The sequence below is a fragment of the Girardinichthys multiradiatus genome, chromosome 18 (assembly GCF_021462225.1).
Source record: "Girardinichthys multiradiatus isolate DD_20200921_A chromosome 18, DD_fGirMul_XY1, whole genome shotgun sequence".
Lineage (NCBI taxonomy): Eukaryota > Metazoa > Chordata > Actinopteri > Cyprinodontiformes > Goodeidae > Girardinichthys > Girardinichthys multiradiatus.
The window spans coordinates 22,633,000-22,647,060 of record NC_061810.1 but is presented as its reverse complement, the minus strand read 5'-3'; the positions used below and the strand labels follow the sequence as shown (position 1 = coordinate 22,647,060).

At 39.4% G+C, this 14,061-nt stretch overlaps 2 protein-coding genes and 1 non-coding gene across 5 annotated transcripts in view; 1 reads left to right on the top strand and 2 right to left on the bottom strand.

The window, feature by feature from the left end:
* The first annotated feature begins 1,306 nt into the window (after positions 1-1,306).
* Positions 1,307-5,654, top strand: tyr (tyrosinase). 2 transcript variants are annotated; one of them, XM_047392451.1, is made up of 6 exons: positions 1,307-1,404; positions 1,506-2,475; positions 2,702-2,918; positions 4,063-4,210; positions 4,343-4,524; positions 4,616-5,654. In XM_047392451.1, the coding sequence occupies exons 2-6, from the start codon at positions 1,645-1,647 to the stop codon at positions 4,861-4,863; spliced, it is 1,626 nt and encodes a 541-aa protein (XP_047248407.1). In that variant the 5' UTR covers positions 1,307-1,404; positions 1,506-1,644; the 3' UTR covers positions 4,864-5,654. The 2 variants fall into 2 exon arrangements, with proteins under 2 accessions (XP_047248407.1, XP_047248406.1); XM_047392450.1 differs by having other exon boundaries at positions 1,311-1,404; positions 1,630-2,475.
* A 127-nt stretch (positions 5,655-5,781) lies between these two features.
* The window catches only part of LOC124884507 (NADPH oxidase 4), a 31,160-nt gene continuing 22,880 nt past the window's right edge, over positions 5,782-14,061 (bottom strand). The window contains exons 13-18 of one of the 2 annotated variants that reach the window (XM_047392448.1): positions 13,823-13,904; positions 12,147-12,266; positions 11,942-12,050; positions 11,568-11,636; positions 8,826-8,926; positions 5,782-8,727 (exon numbers count right to left, since the gene is read on the bottom strand). In XM_047392448.1, the coding sequence (XP_047248404.1) occupies positions 8,607-8,727; positions 8,826-8,926; positions 11,568-11,636; positions 11,942-12,050; positions 12,147-12,266; positions 13,823-13,904 (602 nt within the window). In that variant the 3' untranslated portion in view covers positions 5,782-8,606. The remainder of the gene's footprint in view (positions 8,728-8,825; positions 8,927-11,567; positions 11,637-11,941; positions 12,051-12,146; positions 12,267-13,822; positions 13,905-14,061) is intronic. The other variant, XM_047392449.1, reaches the window with a different exon arrangement.
* Positions 11,025-11,096, bottom strand: trnad-guc. Its single transcript has one exon. It is a non-coding gene; the product is annotated as a tRNA-Asp (tRNA).

Sequence of the window (14,061 nt, the reverse complement as noted above, 5' to 3'; positions counted from 1 at the left end):
CAGTGCAGTCCAGTCTAGCTGTTATCATCTGAGGCTTATTAGTAAAGTCAAGGATTATCCTTTCATGATGCCCTTAAAAGGGTTATTCATGATTTTATTACTTCTAGACTGTCTTCAGATGGTTAGAAATTCAGCTGCCCGTCTGCTAACGGGGAAAAGGCAACATGAAGATGTCACTCCAATTTTTCATTCTTTCCACTGGCTGCCTGTTTTTTATAGTATTGTTTTTAAGGTTTTGCTTTTAGTTTTCAAATGTCTAAATTGTTTGGCACATCCCTACCTTAAAGAGCTTTTACATCCACACATCTCCAGTAGATCTCTAAGATCTCAGGACCAGAAGTTCTTAGTTGTTCCCAGGGCTCCACTGGTGACCAGCAGAGACAGAACTTTTTTAGCCACAGGTCCTAGGCTCTAGAGCAGTCTCCCTCTTTCTGTGAGGTCATCTGGAACTTTAAATGATTTTAAAACACATCTTATTAAACTGGCTTTTAATTCCAGAGAACACGACCATTAGGCCAGCCCTTGTTTCTTTCATTGATGATGCCTTTGATTACTGATTTTATTGCTTATATTGTCAACCTTGTATTTTATTGCTTATGGCTATTATTATCTTATTTTTATCTTCTATTTTTATACACTTGTACAGCACTTTGCTTGCATTTTCTTTTACCATTGTACCCATTTTAAATGAACTAGTAGAACTCCCAGAAAGATTCGGATCATCTGAGTTAAATCAATGTTCTATGACTTTACAAAGAAATTCAACCTTTTCATTATATTTGCAATATTGTCTTCTCTTTGTTGCAATTTCTAAGATTCAAGATCTTTGCTCAAATGCAGGAAACAGGTTTGCTTCAATTTTAACATGCAGGTGGGACTGAGCAAAAAATGAAACAAACTGATTTTTACACATTTAGAAACTAACATGGCAATCACAAATAAATCCTATGGATGTTTGGGTCAAATTAGCATGAATTCTGATTCTGATTAGTGTAAAACATCAGTAATCCTCTTTTGCACCTTTACTCATTTCTTCTTCTGACTTTCAGAAAGAGACATTGAGTTGGTCATCCGAAAATCTCTGCCCAGACCTTGACAAGAGGGTTGGGGGCTCGGAGGGCGGCTGATGGGGAGGGGGTTGGAATGCTGCACACATAACCACAAAACCTCCCTCTTCTGCCTGAGGTACGAAAGGGCGAGGTCAGCTAGTCTAAAGACAAAGTGAAATAGGGAATGAAGAGTATTATCCTGAGCATGTGATGCTCTTATTAATCTGTGTGTGAATGTGTGCATGAAATCACTGACTCTTTCAGAGGACAGCCCCCAAAACGTCTGAATGAGTAGGCAGAGAGCAGTAGAGAGCTGCCTGGGTGTGTGAAAGACTGGTTCGAAGGAGCTTACATGGTAGGTTATCCAAATCTAACATTGATTCTTAAATAATCTACATTTTCAACTTGTTTTTGATGAAGAGTTATTCTGTTAATTTGGTATTTCTCTTTTTGCAGTAACTAGAAGTAACTTCTTGCCAATGAAACAACTAATCAGTGCTTCTTTTCTGTGTTTGACTCCGTCAGCAAAAGTTTGCCAAGGTAACCGGTTCTGTTTCTTTGTACCACCATTGTGTTTCAGAACAAAGTGACTTTTATGATGAGGAACTTTTTTGGGTCTGTTGTCCTTCTGCACCTGATGGGGGTTTGTTTATCCCAATTTCCTCGCCCCTGTGCCAACTCCGAGGGGCTGCGAACTAAAGAGTGCTGTCCGATTTGGGAAGGAGACAGCTCGCCTTGTGGAGCCCTGTCAGGCCGGGGGTTCTGCACTGAGGTGCTGGTCTCAGAAGAGCCCAACGGGCCACAGTACCCACACACTGGGATTGATGACAGAGAGCGCTGGCCTTTGGCTTTCTTCAACCGGACGTGTCGCTGTGCTGGAAACTATGGAGGGTTTAACTGTGGAGAATGCAGGTTTGGGTACTGGGGTGCAAATTGTGCCCAGTACAGAGAATCAGTGCGCAGGAACATCATGACCATGTCAACTGTTGAGCAGCAGAAGTTCATCTCTTACCTCAATTTGGCTAAAAACAGCATCAACCCTGACTATGTCATCTCTACAGCAACAAGAGCAGAGATGGGAGAAAATGGGGAGAACCCCAAGTTTTCTGACATCAACACCTACGACCTGTTTGTCTGGATACACTACTATGTCTCCAGAGACACCTTTTTGGGGGGACCAGGAAATGTCTGGAGAGACATCGACTTTGCCCATGAATCCGCGGCATTTCTGCCCTGGCACAGGGTCTTCCTGCTTCACTGGGAGAATGAGATAAGGAAAATAACAGGAGATTTTAACTTTACCATCCCATACTGGGACTGGAGGAACTCCCAGTCTTGCGAAGTGTGCACCGATGCTCTGATGGGCGGACGCAACTCCCTCAATCCCAACCTCATCAGCCCTGCTTCGGTCTTCTCCTCGTGGAAGGTAGGAAAATCTGTCATAGTCTGACTCCATTCCGGAGAAAACAGTTGAAGAAATCTTGAAGAAATTCGCTTTCTGCTTTCTTTCCTATTAACAAAATCATAAACACTAGGCTACTTAGGAGATATATGCAGCTACTCTTCATATGACCACTCTTATTCTAGGTTTCAAAGACTATTCACTGACATTGTTTTAAGAAGCATTTGTGTTTGTATATTTTGTGGTCTAGGTGATCTGCTCGCAGCCAGAGGAGTACAACAACCGAGAAGCCTTGTGCAATGCCACTGGAGAGGGTCCACTGTTGCGTAATCCAGGCAACCACGATAGAAACCGTGTGCCGAGACTTCCTACAACAGCTGATGTGGACTTCGCTGTGGGCCTTCCCGAGTACGAGACAGGAAACATGGACCGATTTGCCAACATGAGCTTTAGAAACGTCCTGGAGGGTAAACATACAAAAAATCACTTTACACTCTTGTGAGTTAAACACCTACTCTAGACGCCTGCTATCTTACATATTATGGAAAAGTAATGAAGGGGGTACAGAACACTGGATTATGTAGGTGGGCAGAGGGCAGAAAGAGAAAAGGTAGAGCCATGGTCCTAAGCTTCACCTACAATATATTTATCTTTATTTAGTAAAACAGGATTGTTCAGTTTCACGTAGAACAAACCTATAAACATGGATACCTAAACTAAAACAAAAAAGTTAGTTTAAAATATCTATCCAACTAAATGTCATTTTTAAATATTCTTTTGGTCCTATTGTGTTATGATTTTTGAAGGAATCATGCTTGGGTTTGCTAAATAACATAGAACATTTAAAGCACCACACAGACTTCACTTGCCTCAGTTAAGGTCAGTGTTCATATTTAACAATAAGAAAGAGACCGGGCAAAAATGGCCAAAACCACTGCTGACCAAAAAGAACATAAATGTACATTTCATGTGTGCCTAAACATATCCTGATGATGCTCCAGACTTTTGGGAAAATATTTTGTGGACTAAAGAAACAAAGGGTCGTTGGGGGGGGATTGGAAGGTGCACGTCGCTTTACATCTGACATAAAACTAAAACACAATTTAATAGAATGAACATCATACCTACTGTCAAACATGGTGGCTGCTTTGTCACATTTAGGTGCAAAAACCTAAATTAGAATAAGTCTGAAAGCATACCTTATAACATGACATTTATATATACACCATAGAATGGTTTTTCTACTTTCTGTTCAAAACAACTCCAATGAACTTTCAAAATATCTAAGTCATCACAATGGGATTCGACTTTGCATACAGTAGCTTTCATAGTTTTTAGAAATAACTGCTATTTACCTTCTAAAGGCCTTTCAGATTGTTCAGTGTATTCTGGGGAGGAGAATAACCTTTAATGGTGTCAGACTGTCTGCATATATTTTATGCACTTCCTCACTATCCTTTAAGTCCTTCTCAGTTTTTTCTACAAAGCTCATCTTTCTCCCCATGTGATTTACTGTATTCTATCTTGCTTACACCTGATATTTTCTCCATTTTGTTATTATTTATCCATTATCTTTAACTATATGTAACCTGTTTGTATGGACTCCTACAGGATTTGCCAGCCCTGAGACCGGGCAAGCAGTACTAGGCCAGAGCACCATGCACAACTCCCTGCACGTCTTCATGAACGGCTCCATGTCCTCCGTCCAGGGTTCAGCCAACGACCCCATATTCCTGCTTCACCATGCCTTCATTGACAGGTAACCCATGCCCAACCCATAGTGTTTATCACCATGTTGCATCATTTATTGATGCACGATGCTCACAATTATCTATTTGAACAATCAACCACATTTATTTTCCTTTTGTTTACTACATTTTGTCCTTTGTAGCATCTTTGAGCGCTGGCTCAGGACCCACCAGCCTCCCAGGAGCATCTACCCACGAGCCAATGCCCCTATTGGGCATAATGACGGCTACTACATGATACCTTTCCTACCCCTCTACAGAAACGGAGACTACTTTCTGTCCAACAAAGCATTAGGATATGAGTATGCCTACCTGTTGGATCCAGGTTAGTGCATAACTTTAAACATATCAACTAAATGTGTTTTTGGTACCTCTTTTACTCCTAGTTGCATCTAATCCCCTCTCCATCTCCACAGGTCAGAGGTTTGTTCAGGAGTTTTTGACCCCCTACTTGCAGCAAGCCCAGGAAATCTGGCAGTGGCTGCTGGGGGCCGGGATCCTGGGAGCTTTGATTGCTTCGATTATGGCTGCTCTGATAGTCGTCGCAAGAAGGAGGTGGAAGCGGAACCAGAGAAGGAAGAGGGCGTTGAGCTACGGAGAGAGGCAGCCACTGCTGCAGAGCAGCTCAGAGGAAGGCTCATCGTCATATCAAACCACTCTTTAACAAAAACAGACATTATCAAAACATTTGAATGTGAAAGTTCAAACCATTTAGGATACATTCTATTTAAAAAAGGCCAATCCGATGCAACGCATGCAGTTACAACGAGTCTGGTAATAGAAGCAGGTACAGAAGAGCGTGTAAAGCATCATTAAAGAGAATAAAACACATATTTCCAACCTCACCTGATATATGTGAGCATTGTCTTTGACTTTCAGACATCTGCACTGAAAACTTGTTGAATACTTTTTTTCCTTGATTGTTCTGTTACAATCCAATTTTAATATTTTTCTCAGTAACTTGAACATAACTACTATTTATCTCATATTTAAATTTTACTACAACTTAAGAGTAATTCTGTTTACTCTTAAAGTTAAAGGTTAATGTCACATTGATTTCCTCCTTATGATAAATTATTAGGATCGCAGCATCAGCAAAGAAACTTGAACACACTCTCTGGCCTTTTTGATATAAAAACTGAGGTCCAACCTGCTTTTCTGCATATAATTTCAAATCAGGATTTTCTCTGTCCAAGCATCTCGAAGAAACTCCAAACTAGGGCTGGGAAAGTCCTCTGATCATGCAGCTCTGCACTGTACTTTAGTGCTGAGAAGATAAATCGTAACCTTTGAGAGCTAACAATGGTGCTAAAGTATCCCAGTGTGATAAAATGCCTCATATTACAAAAGCAAATGAAGTGTTGGAATAATGCCCAGATGTATCATGAATTGTGTTACTATTCTGTGATTTTGTGTTGAAAATGCAACAAAGTTGATTAAAAAGATTTACCCAGAGATGATTGTTTATTTAAAATAGTAAAAAAAAATCTAACCTTCACTTATTTAGCAGTAGAAATCTGACTGCAATGCTGTTTAATCGTGTTTTATCATTTAGTTGCTACAGAATTATCCACCCAAACAGTTTCATAATCGATTCACTTTATTTTGGTTTCACATGTAAGATTACAGATTTGTAGCCATCAAATGTTGTGTTGATGCCAAAGTAACTTCCACAAACTCTGATCTTATGTTGGATAACAATAGACACAATGAATGTAATCAGAGTACAATAAATTAAAAAATCTCTTTCCATACTTTGGATTGTTCTTTAAAATAGAAGTTACCATGGCAGGGAAATTAACAATGTAACATTTTACATGCATTTAAATTAAATACTAACTACATTTTGAGAGACAAAAAAAACTAAAGAAATTCTCCTTACAAAAAGAAATGTACTTTTTAATTGCAGTTGAAACCATACGTTTACATACACGGTGTAAAGATGTTTTTGTTTTTTCTCACAGTCAGACATTAAATAAGACAATTTCCAGATGTCTGATGTGCAACATTAATCTGTTCAAACAACAATATGTGAGTATAAACAGCATGGTAATATCCAGACAATGTATTTTTCAGGAGGAAGATGGGTTCTCTGTCCCTGAGATGAACCTGTTAAATGGGAAATGTGCGAATTAACTCCAGGATAAAAGCAATAGACCTTATCAAGATGCTGACTGAAGCTGGTTAGAGAATGTCACTATTCACAGTGAAATAAGTCCTGTACCGACAAGGGCTAAAAAGCCACTCAGAGAGGAAGACAAAAGAGATGAGTCTTCCAAATGATCATACCACCATATTACACCACAAAGTGGCTTAAGCACAACAAAGTCCAAGTTTTGGAGTGGCCATCACAAAGTCCTGATTACCTTTTGGTCTAAAACAGGTATATTTATACAGTGTATGCGAACATGTGGCTTCAACTGTAAACATTTTAATTTTGCTATGTAACCAATAATTTTATCAATACTTGTACTCTTTCTATACAGAAAAAGAAATACTAAACCAACATTTATAAAAAAATTAAAAACTGCCAGAGCTCATAAGTTTGACTTAAGTTTAACTTAATTGGGACAAATCTCTTATTAATTAAACATTTCATAGACACAAGAAAAAAATAAATAAGAAACAAACTGGCTGGATTAATTGTGAAGAACTGCTCAAGATGGTTTGTGATGGTTAACCTTTGGCGCACAATGAACACAAAATAATGGATAAATAATGAAGTGACGAGACAAGACTATATAATGTGACAACTGCATTTTAGTTGTTCCTCATAAAAAAATATGAAAAATCCTCAGATCTTAACATGTGAACATCTCATAAATGAATTAAACACCATTTTGTTTTTATTTTCAAATAAAAGTGACAGTGACACCCTCCTAAGGTGTGTGGAGCATAGTTTATAGCAAGCAGTCTACATAGAGCTGATGTCCTGTCCCACTTTTCTCATTAGCTTCAATATTTATTTTCAGTTAAACTATGAATGTTCAATTTCAATTACTGGATCGGGGTCCCGGGTTAGGCATTTTTGAATGAATGCTATTGAAGTCAGTGACTTACACACAACTACTGTCATAACATAACTGCTGAGAAAAGTTGTTGCAGGACGCAATTGGTCTGCAGTATTAAATCGTTTCTTTTTAAATCAGAGCAAATCTGAAGCAGCTTAAAATGTTGGCAGTTCTGGTGCGTCTAAAGGCCAACATTCAGCAGCACCAACATGATTACAAGTTTAAAATTCAAACTCAAGTTAAGCCTAACGAACAAAGGAACAAAAACACGGTTTTGCTGAGCTGTCAAGTGTATAAATCGGATTGATGTGGATTATGATACGCTCGGAGCGTACAACTACAAAATGCTTGCATTTGGGCGCGGCGCTTGGCGTAGCGGTGGGAGCTGGGAGCCATATAAGGAGGTCTCAGATTTTGACGCAGCCGTCCCGGGTTCGAGTCCCGACTCCAGAGAACCTTGGCTGCATGTCTTCCTCTCTCTCCACTTCCTGTCTGCCTACTTAAAAAAAATGATAAAAAAATAAAGCCACCTGGTGCTGCAAAAAAAATGCTTGCATCAGCACTGTGACTAAAAGTCAGGATTGAAACATTGTTCAGCTGAAGCACTTTTATCATCAAGTAATGAATTATTAGAAGTGACCCTTCTTTTTTGAACAACTTAAATGTTAATTAGTCTCACTGTCTTAAGTGTGACCAAAAAAAAGCTACAAAAGAAGAAATCGGTAAGAGGGAGGAAGATTTATTTACTGTAAGAACTGCATTTTTCTGAACTTCAATAAGCATAAGGGGGCTAGACACTAACAAAACATGTATTTGGTGACAGACTGGGAGCCTCATCTATCACATATTCGAAGTATTTACGTATAGGGACACTTTGGATGAAAAAAAAGGTAAATATATTGTAGCATGAACCTAATTTCAGCATTTCATTGCACTGCTTGCATGAAAACAGCCTGTGTCTTCCCTGAGTGATTGCACCTTTTTTGGACCATTTTTGGCCCTTGGAAGAATGGATTCCCTCTGGTTTGATATCATCTTGCAGGTTGAGTCAGACATTTTTCTCATATTAGACTCCAGCATGAAGAAACAAAGATCCTCAACAGAGGGTTGCGTCGAAGCTTGAGAAGAGCATAAGATTAGGAGTGGACGCTCTGAGCATGAGGCTTTTTCTTCATGCTGACAGGATCCCATGCCTGAAGCTGAGGCAGCTATAAAGCGCTCAGCTTGAGGTCAGGCTGATCTTTGTCTTAGAGTTTTTTTGGACAGCTTTCTTAATGCCAGATGACTCCTGACAGGAAGAAATCCTCAAGGTATTGAGACATGTACTTCAGATAGAGCTCCTGCCCTAAAATGAAAGAAGATCCATTCATTCACTCCAACCAGCCGTGATGTTCAATCAGCTGAATGACTCCTTGTTGAATTCAAAGGTTGTCCCACATGATCGGGCTGAGTTGCACAGCCTGTGGAGAGTCCTAGAGATGCCTTTGGGTCCGCAACAGAAAACTCCAACTCGCCTGCTGAAACCAAAGACAGAAAAGGTGGAATTTAAGGTGGAATTGTGTTGTTTTTTAAGACATTGAATCAGCTCTTCTATTAAATATCCTTTTATACTCACTGTTTGTTGTTTTTTCCAATCTCATCAAGAAGAAGCTTCCACCTCGGCCGACCAACCAGCAACCTCGATGCAAGTGGGCGGAACCGCTCTTCAGACATGCTCTGAAAAAAGACGTAAAACAAAACAAAACCAAAAAACTGATTGTTCTTCTCAAGGTGCTTTAAAATGCTCATGTTGCCACCAGAGGAAGATAAACATTTGTTTGGTATACTTATCACCTTTTATAATAAAAAAAAACCAAGTCTTTCAAGACAAAATCTTTTCGCAGAAAACTGTCATATGCAATGTAAAAAATCTGCTCTCATCACATTAAAAAGCGCCGCTAAAAGCCATTCCTGAAAGAAAGCTAAAAGTAGTTCCATTTACAGTTTAAAACAAGCCATGTAAAAGACACAGCAAACATGTGGAAGACGTTGCTCAGGTCACATGATATAAAACGGCCTACATACAAAACATTTATTGCCTGGCCTAAAAGTAACACCCTCCCCATAACCCTCAGCACACCATCCACACTGCAAAACATGGTGATGGTAGCATCATGCTTTTGGAAAGCTTCGTCAGGGAGAGGGAAACTGCTCAGAGTTGATGGGAAGATAAAATTAGTAGTGCACACAGCTCAGATTTATCTACTTGATCCAAACTGGTTTGTAACTGTTAGGGTTTGAAAACCTTTGTATTGTTTATCACTCATGTCTGCTCCAAGTGCCTTTCCCTCCTTACATGTTACAGAAAGGGAGATGGGGAGAGGAGTGAGTTATGCTTTTATCAGCAGCATCTAGGGGCTATTCGTACCAGGTCCCCACTCTCCCTCTTTGTTTATAATCAAGACACATGAACGCTAACCTTTCTGACCCCCCCCACACACACACACACACAAACACACACACACCCTGAATGTTTGTTGAAGTGTGTGTGAACCAGCATGTATAAATAAAGAGAGAGGGGTGCCAACACTTTGTAGTCTGCACTGCAGAGTGTGAGCTACCCTTGCTGCAAGTAAAACTGACTCTGTATCCTTCCTTGCCTCTGGGTTGATTAAATAATGCCTAACAGTAACTGAAATTGATTTGCCTGTGACCTATTTGTGAAGAAAAATATTTAGTTTGTCAACCATAATTTCAAAGAGATTTAAAAGATATTAAAGCAATGGTGTCCAAAGTGCAGCCCAGGGTCCATTTGCAACCCTTGGAATAATTTGTGACTGCAGTTCAAGACTGGTAGAAATCTGGCCCTCCAACAAATGGAGCGGATACAGATATTTGACACTTTTTGTTATTGTTCTTTATTCTACTTTCTTTAGTTAAAGTTTTGCATGCTTTATGTATTGCTGAATAGGTTAAAATGGAAAGAATTTATAACAAATCTATCTTTAGGTTTTAATTATGGCCCGTGAGTAATTTCAACTTGGCTATTTTGGCCCACGTGTGAAAGGTTCGGACACCACTGTGTTAGAGCTTAAATGTCCTCCAAAGGTTACAACACCCTCTGGTGGTCACCAACAGTGCTTTAAATTCATTTTTTAAATTATACTTTCATATGTTTGAAAATATGGTGAACAAACACAAACATTTACAGCATAAAAAGCACAAATAACTGACCCTGTTTCTTGATTCCTGAAACTTTTCAGTTTAAAGTTGAGACCTAAAAGCAAAGATCTGTCAAAATGATTGTTAAACTAATGGATTAATACTAACATTTGTCAAAGTTTGTCTTTGTATTTTGTCCTTAGAAGATTAGAGGAGCTGAAACCCACTTCTGTGTAATTCAGCTTGAATTTGGACAAAACAAAGCTTTGGGCCACATGTCTTTATGCCCAGCAATGCATTTTTAATTCCCTTCGCAACTCCACCTCAAGGGAGGTCACATACACCCCGTTACGGGTCAAAAGCTCTCTGTCAACACAGTGTAGCGCAGCAAACAAAAGTGTTATCTGATTTCCTGTCTTCATACGGGCCTGTGCTAGGAAAAAGACAATAAAGCTGCTTCTCTGTGCAGCGTCAAAGTTTGAATGTTCCATAAACCAGAAAGACTGAAACTATGGCTTGCTATTGTTGGAAATACTTCAGTAAAACACGGCTGTACTTAAGCTTTCATTTAGTGGCTGTTTGGGTCTGGTATGTGGTGTTATGGTTTCCTTTAAACTGCCTGGAGCAGTGAAACAGGAAGCCATCATAAAATAAAAAATAAAAACATGTAACACTCCCCGTCGGGGAATCGAACCCCGGTCTCCCGCGTGACAGGCGGGGATACTCACCACTATACTAACAAGGAGATGTACACAATACCGCAGAGACCTATAGAACTACCAACCACCTCTCACCCTGGTGTTTTTACCACATTTATTTATTTATTATTTGCACCTTTCTCGTTTTTGATTAGTAAAAAAAGGAAAATATTTATTGCTTGTGTGTCTGAAAAGATACCGCTTGATTACTCTCTGTGGCCATTTTATTATTATTTGAATGAAAGTGAAAGTGAACCCTTTCTACTATTATTTTAATGTTTTCATATCAATGTCAGCACAAAAGTGACATATGTAGGGGAAACATTTTTAAATACTTTTAAGAAATCAGTCTAAGTGAAAAAAGTTTGAAGTTTATGCTGCAGCTTATGTTTCTCTGTGATTCACTGCCCTCTAGTGGGCAATGCGAAAACAAAATACACAGTTAAAGAACAAAAATCAAGAAATGTGCAACAATTAAACAATAATGCATTTTTAAAACTAAAGTGTGCCATGCTTACCTGCAGATTGTCTGTCTGACTGACATACAGTTTCATATTAAAGTAGTCCGGTCTGTTCTCCTGCCAAAGCTGGTTAAGAAACATAAACATGGACAATATTGGTAATAATGTAATGGATAGAGGTAAAATACAATGCTCAGTATTATATTTTTATCATTTTGTACTACATAAGAAATATCAGAGTAAAGGCTTTTATATGTTTATTTTAATTTTGGTTTATGGTGATAAGACCCTTAGAGTCACAAGGGCTACAGCATTTATTTTGCTTTTTTAACCTCGGAACGTCCTGTGCTCTATACAATCATTCCAGTTGAATTTATGACATTATGATGCAGCTGCATTTAATAAACCAGGAACAGAGATTTGGTCATGACCTTTTGATGAAGGGCACATAGCAGCTCTGCAAACCAGTAGAATGACTGAAGCTCCCTGCAGACCCACACAAAGTACAGCCTCTGTAACCTGAAGCGACTCCAGCCATCACTGGGTGGACCACAGGAGGAGAAAGGATGGACAGGAGCACATGAATGCTTGTGATCATTTGTTGTTTGTTATCAGATTTCTGTTTCTACAACTCACAGCAGAGCATGCAGTACACAGGCAAACGGCGTGACACCAATTCCTCCAGCAACACAAAGGCTGACATCGTAGTTGAAAACCTCCTCAGACGGACCTCCAAATGGACCATCAATGTAAAGCCTGATCAGAAACATGAACAGAAGTACAAACACAGTCAGTCAAGAAAGTACTATAATATATGGCACTGCAAATGTTTAACCAATCCAATTTCTTTTTAATTGCCTTCTAAGGATTCAGATTTTCCCATAATCTTTTAAAGAGGCCTTGATAAATACTTTTTTAGTTTCCTAGGGTCTTTCAAAGTGTTTCTTTGGACTTCGGCTGGATTTTCAATAATTTACTGCTGTGCTTGTACCTCACAGTGACAGCATATTGTGTCATGTGTGCTCTGTCTGAGCTACAATTTCAAAACAAATATGGCAGATAAAATTTTACTTGAATATAATTGAGATACAATTGACATAAAATGTAATTTGCAGAAAATTCTACAAAGAATAAGTGATGTACACAGGTATACCGTAAAAGTCTTTACAATAGTAAAATAAACCATTTAACCTAAATAAAGGTTAAATCTCTCTCTCTCACACACACACACACACACACACACACTCTTGTTTTGCTATATGTAGTGAGGACCATGTGTTGACTCCCATTGACCTCCATTGATTTTCTGTCATTTTCAACCCTTTCTATGCCCTAACCCTGACAATAACCCTAAACCTAACCATTACCAGTGCATGCCTAACCCTAACCTTAATCTAAAGTCAATTCACACCTTAGTCCTAAACCTAACCGTTAGCAAAATAGGTTGTGAGGCCCAGCGAAATGTCCTCCAACGGTCCTCAATTCGGGAAAATGGTTCTCACTGTGATGCCAAAACAGGAACACACACACACATCCGTGTTTTACTATCTTTATGAGGACTTTTCGGTTACTTCCATTGACTTCCATTCATTTTCCTTGATTTTTAGTGCCTAACCCTGAACCTAACACTAACCCTAACCAGTTAATACCTAACCCTAACAATAACTCAATTCACACCTTAGTCCTAAACCTAACCTCTGTCCCAAGAACGGAATTTGAAAAAGTGAGGACCAGGAAAATGTCCTCACTTTGTCAAAATGTCCTCACTTTGCGATAAAAATACGAAAAATGGTTCTCACTCAGCAACAAGTACAAGAATACACACACACACACACACACACAGACCCATAACCGCTTCTAATACACTTGGGTCATGCTAAAAACAATCAACACAAAAAGCAATATGCTGTTTTAATATTTGTTCACTAGTGCTGTCAAATACAGGAACGACTGAACAGTGTGTTCACAACCCCAAAATCTTCCAGGAAGTGCTGTAAGGGGAACCATTATGACCACTTTTGGCCACAAGAGGGCACTTTGGTGCACTGTGTTTAATACTGGGAGAGGGTTTAGGAGTTTGGACATTTTGCTTAGCTTTGATTGGCTATCAGAAACCCCCTTTCCCTCCCTCCAACTCCTGAGATCTCATCTATCCCTTTAATGCTGCCTGTTAGGACCCCAACAAAAGATTACAAACAGCAGAATGTGTGGTTTGCAGGTCAAAAATCTTTGACCTTTGTGTGATCCACAGCCTTCATCGCTAGTCCTGCCCCACATTTCATTCTCACAGCCACTGACACACAGAAACCTACTTGGGGTATGTCCTCTGTTGGACCACGGGAAGAATCTCCAAGTCCATCCTTGGCTGAGGAAGTAGCAGCTGTGTGAAGCGCTCTGAGGAGATGAGAGCAGAGGCTGGGTTTTCAACACATCCCAATTCATTGCTCTCCATTTTCTTTACAGCGTGTCGTAATGTTATATCAAGGGGCCAACACAAACAAAGCAGCTTCCCTTTCTGTCTGCTGAAAGGATGTAAGCATGAATGTGAACA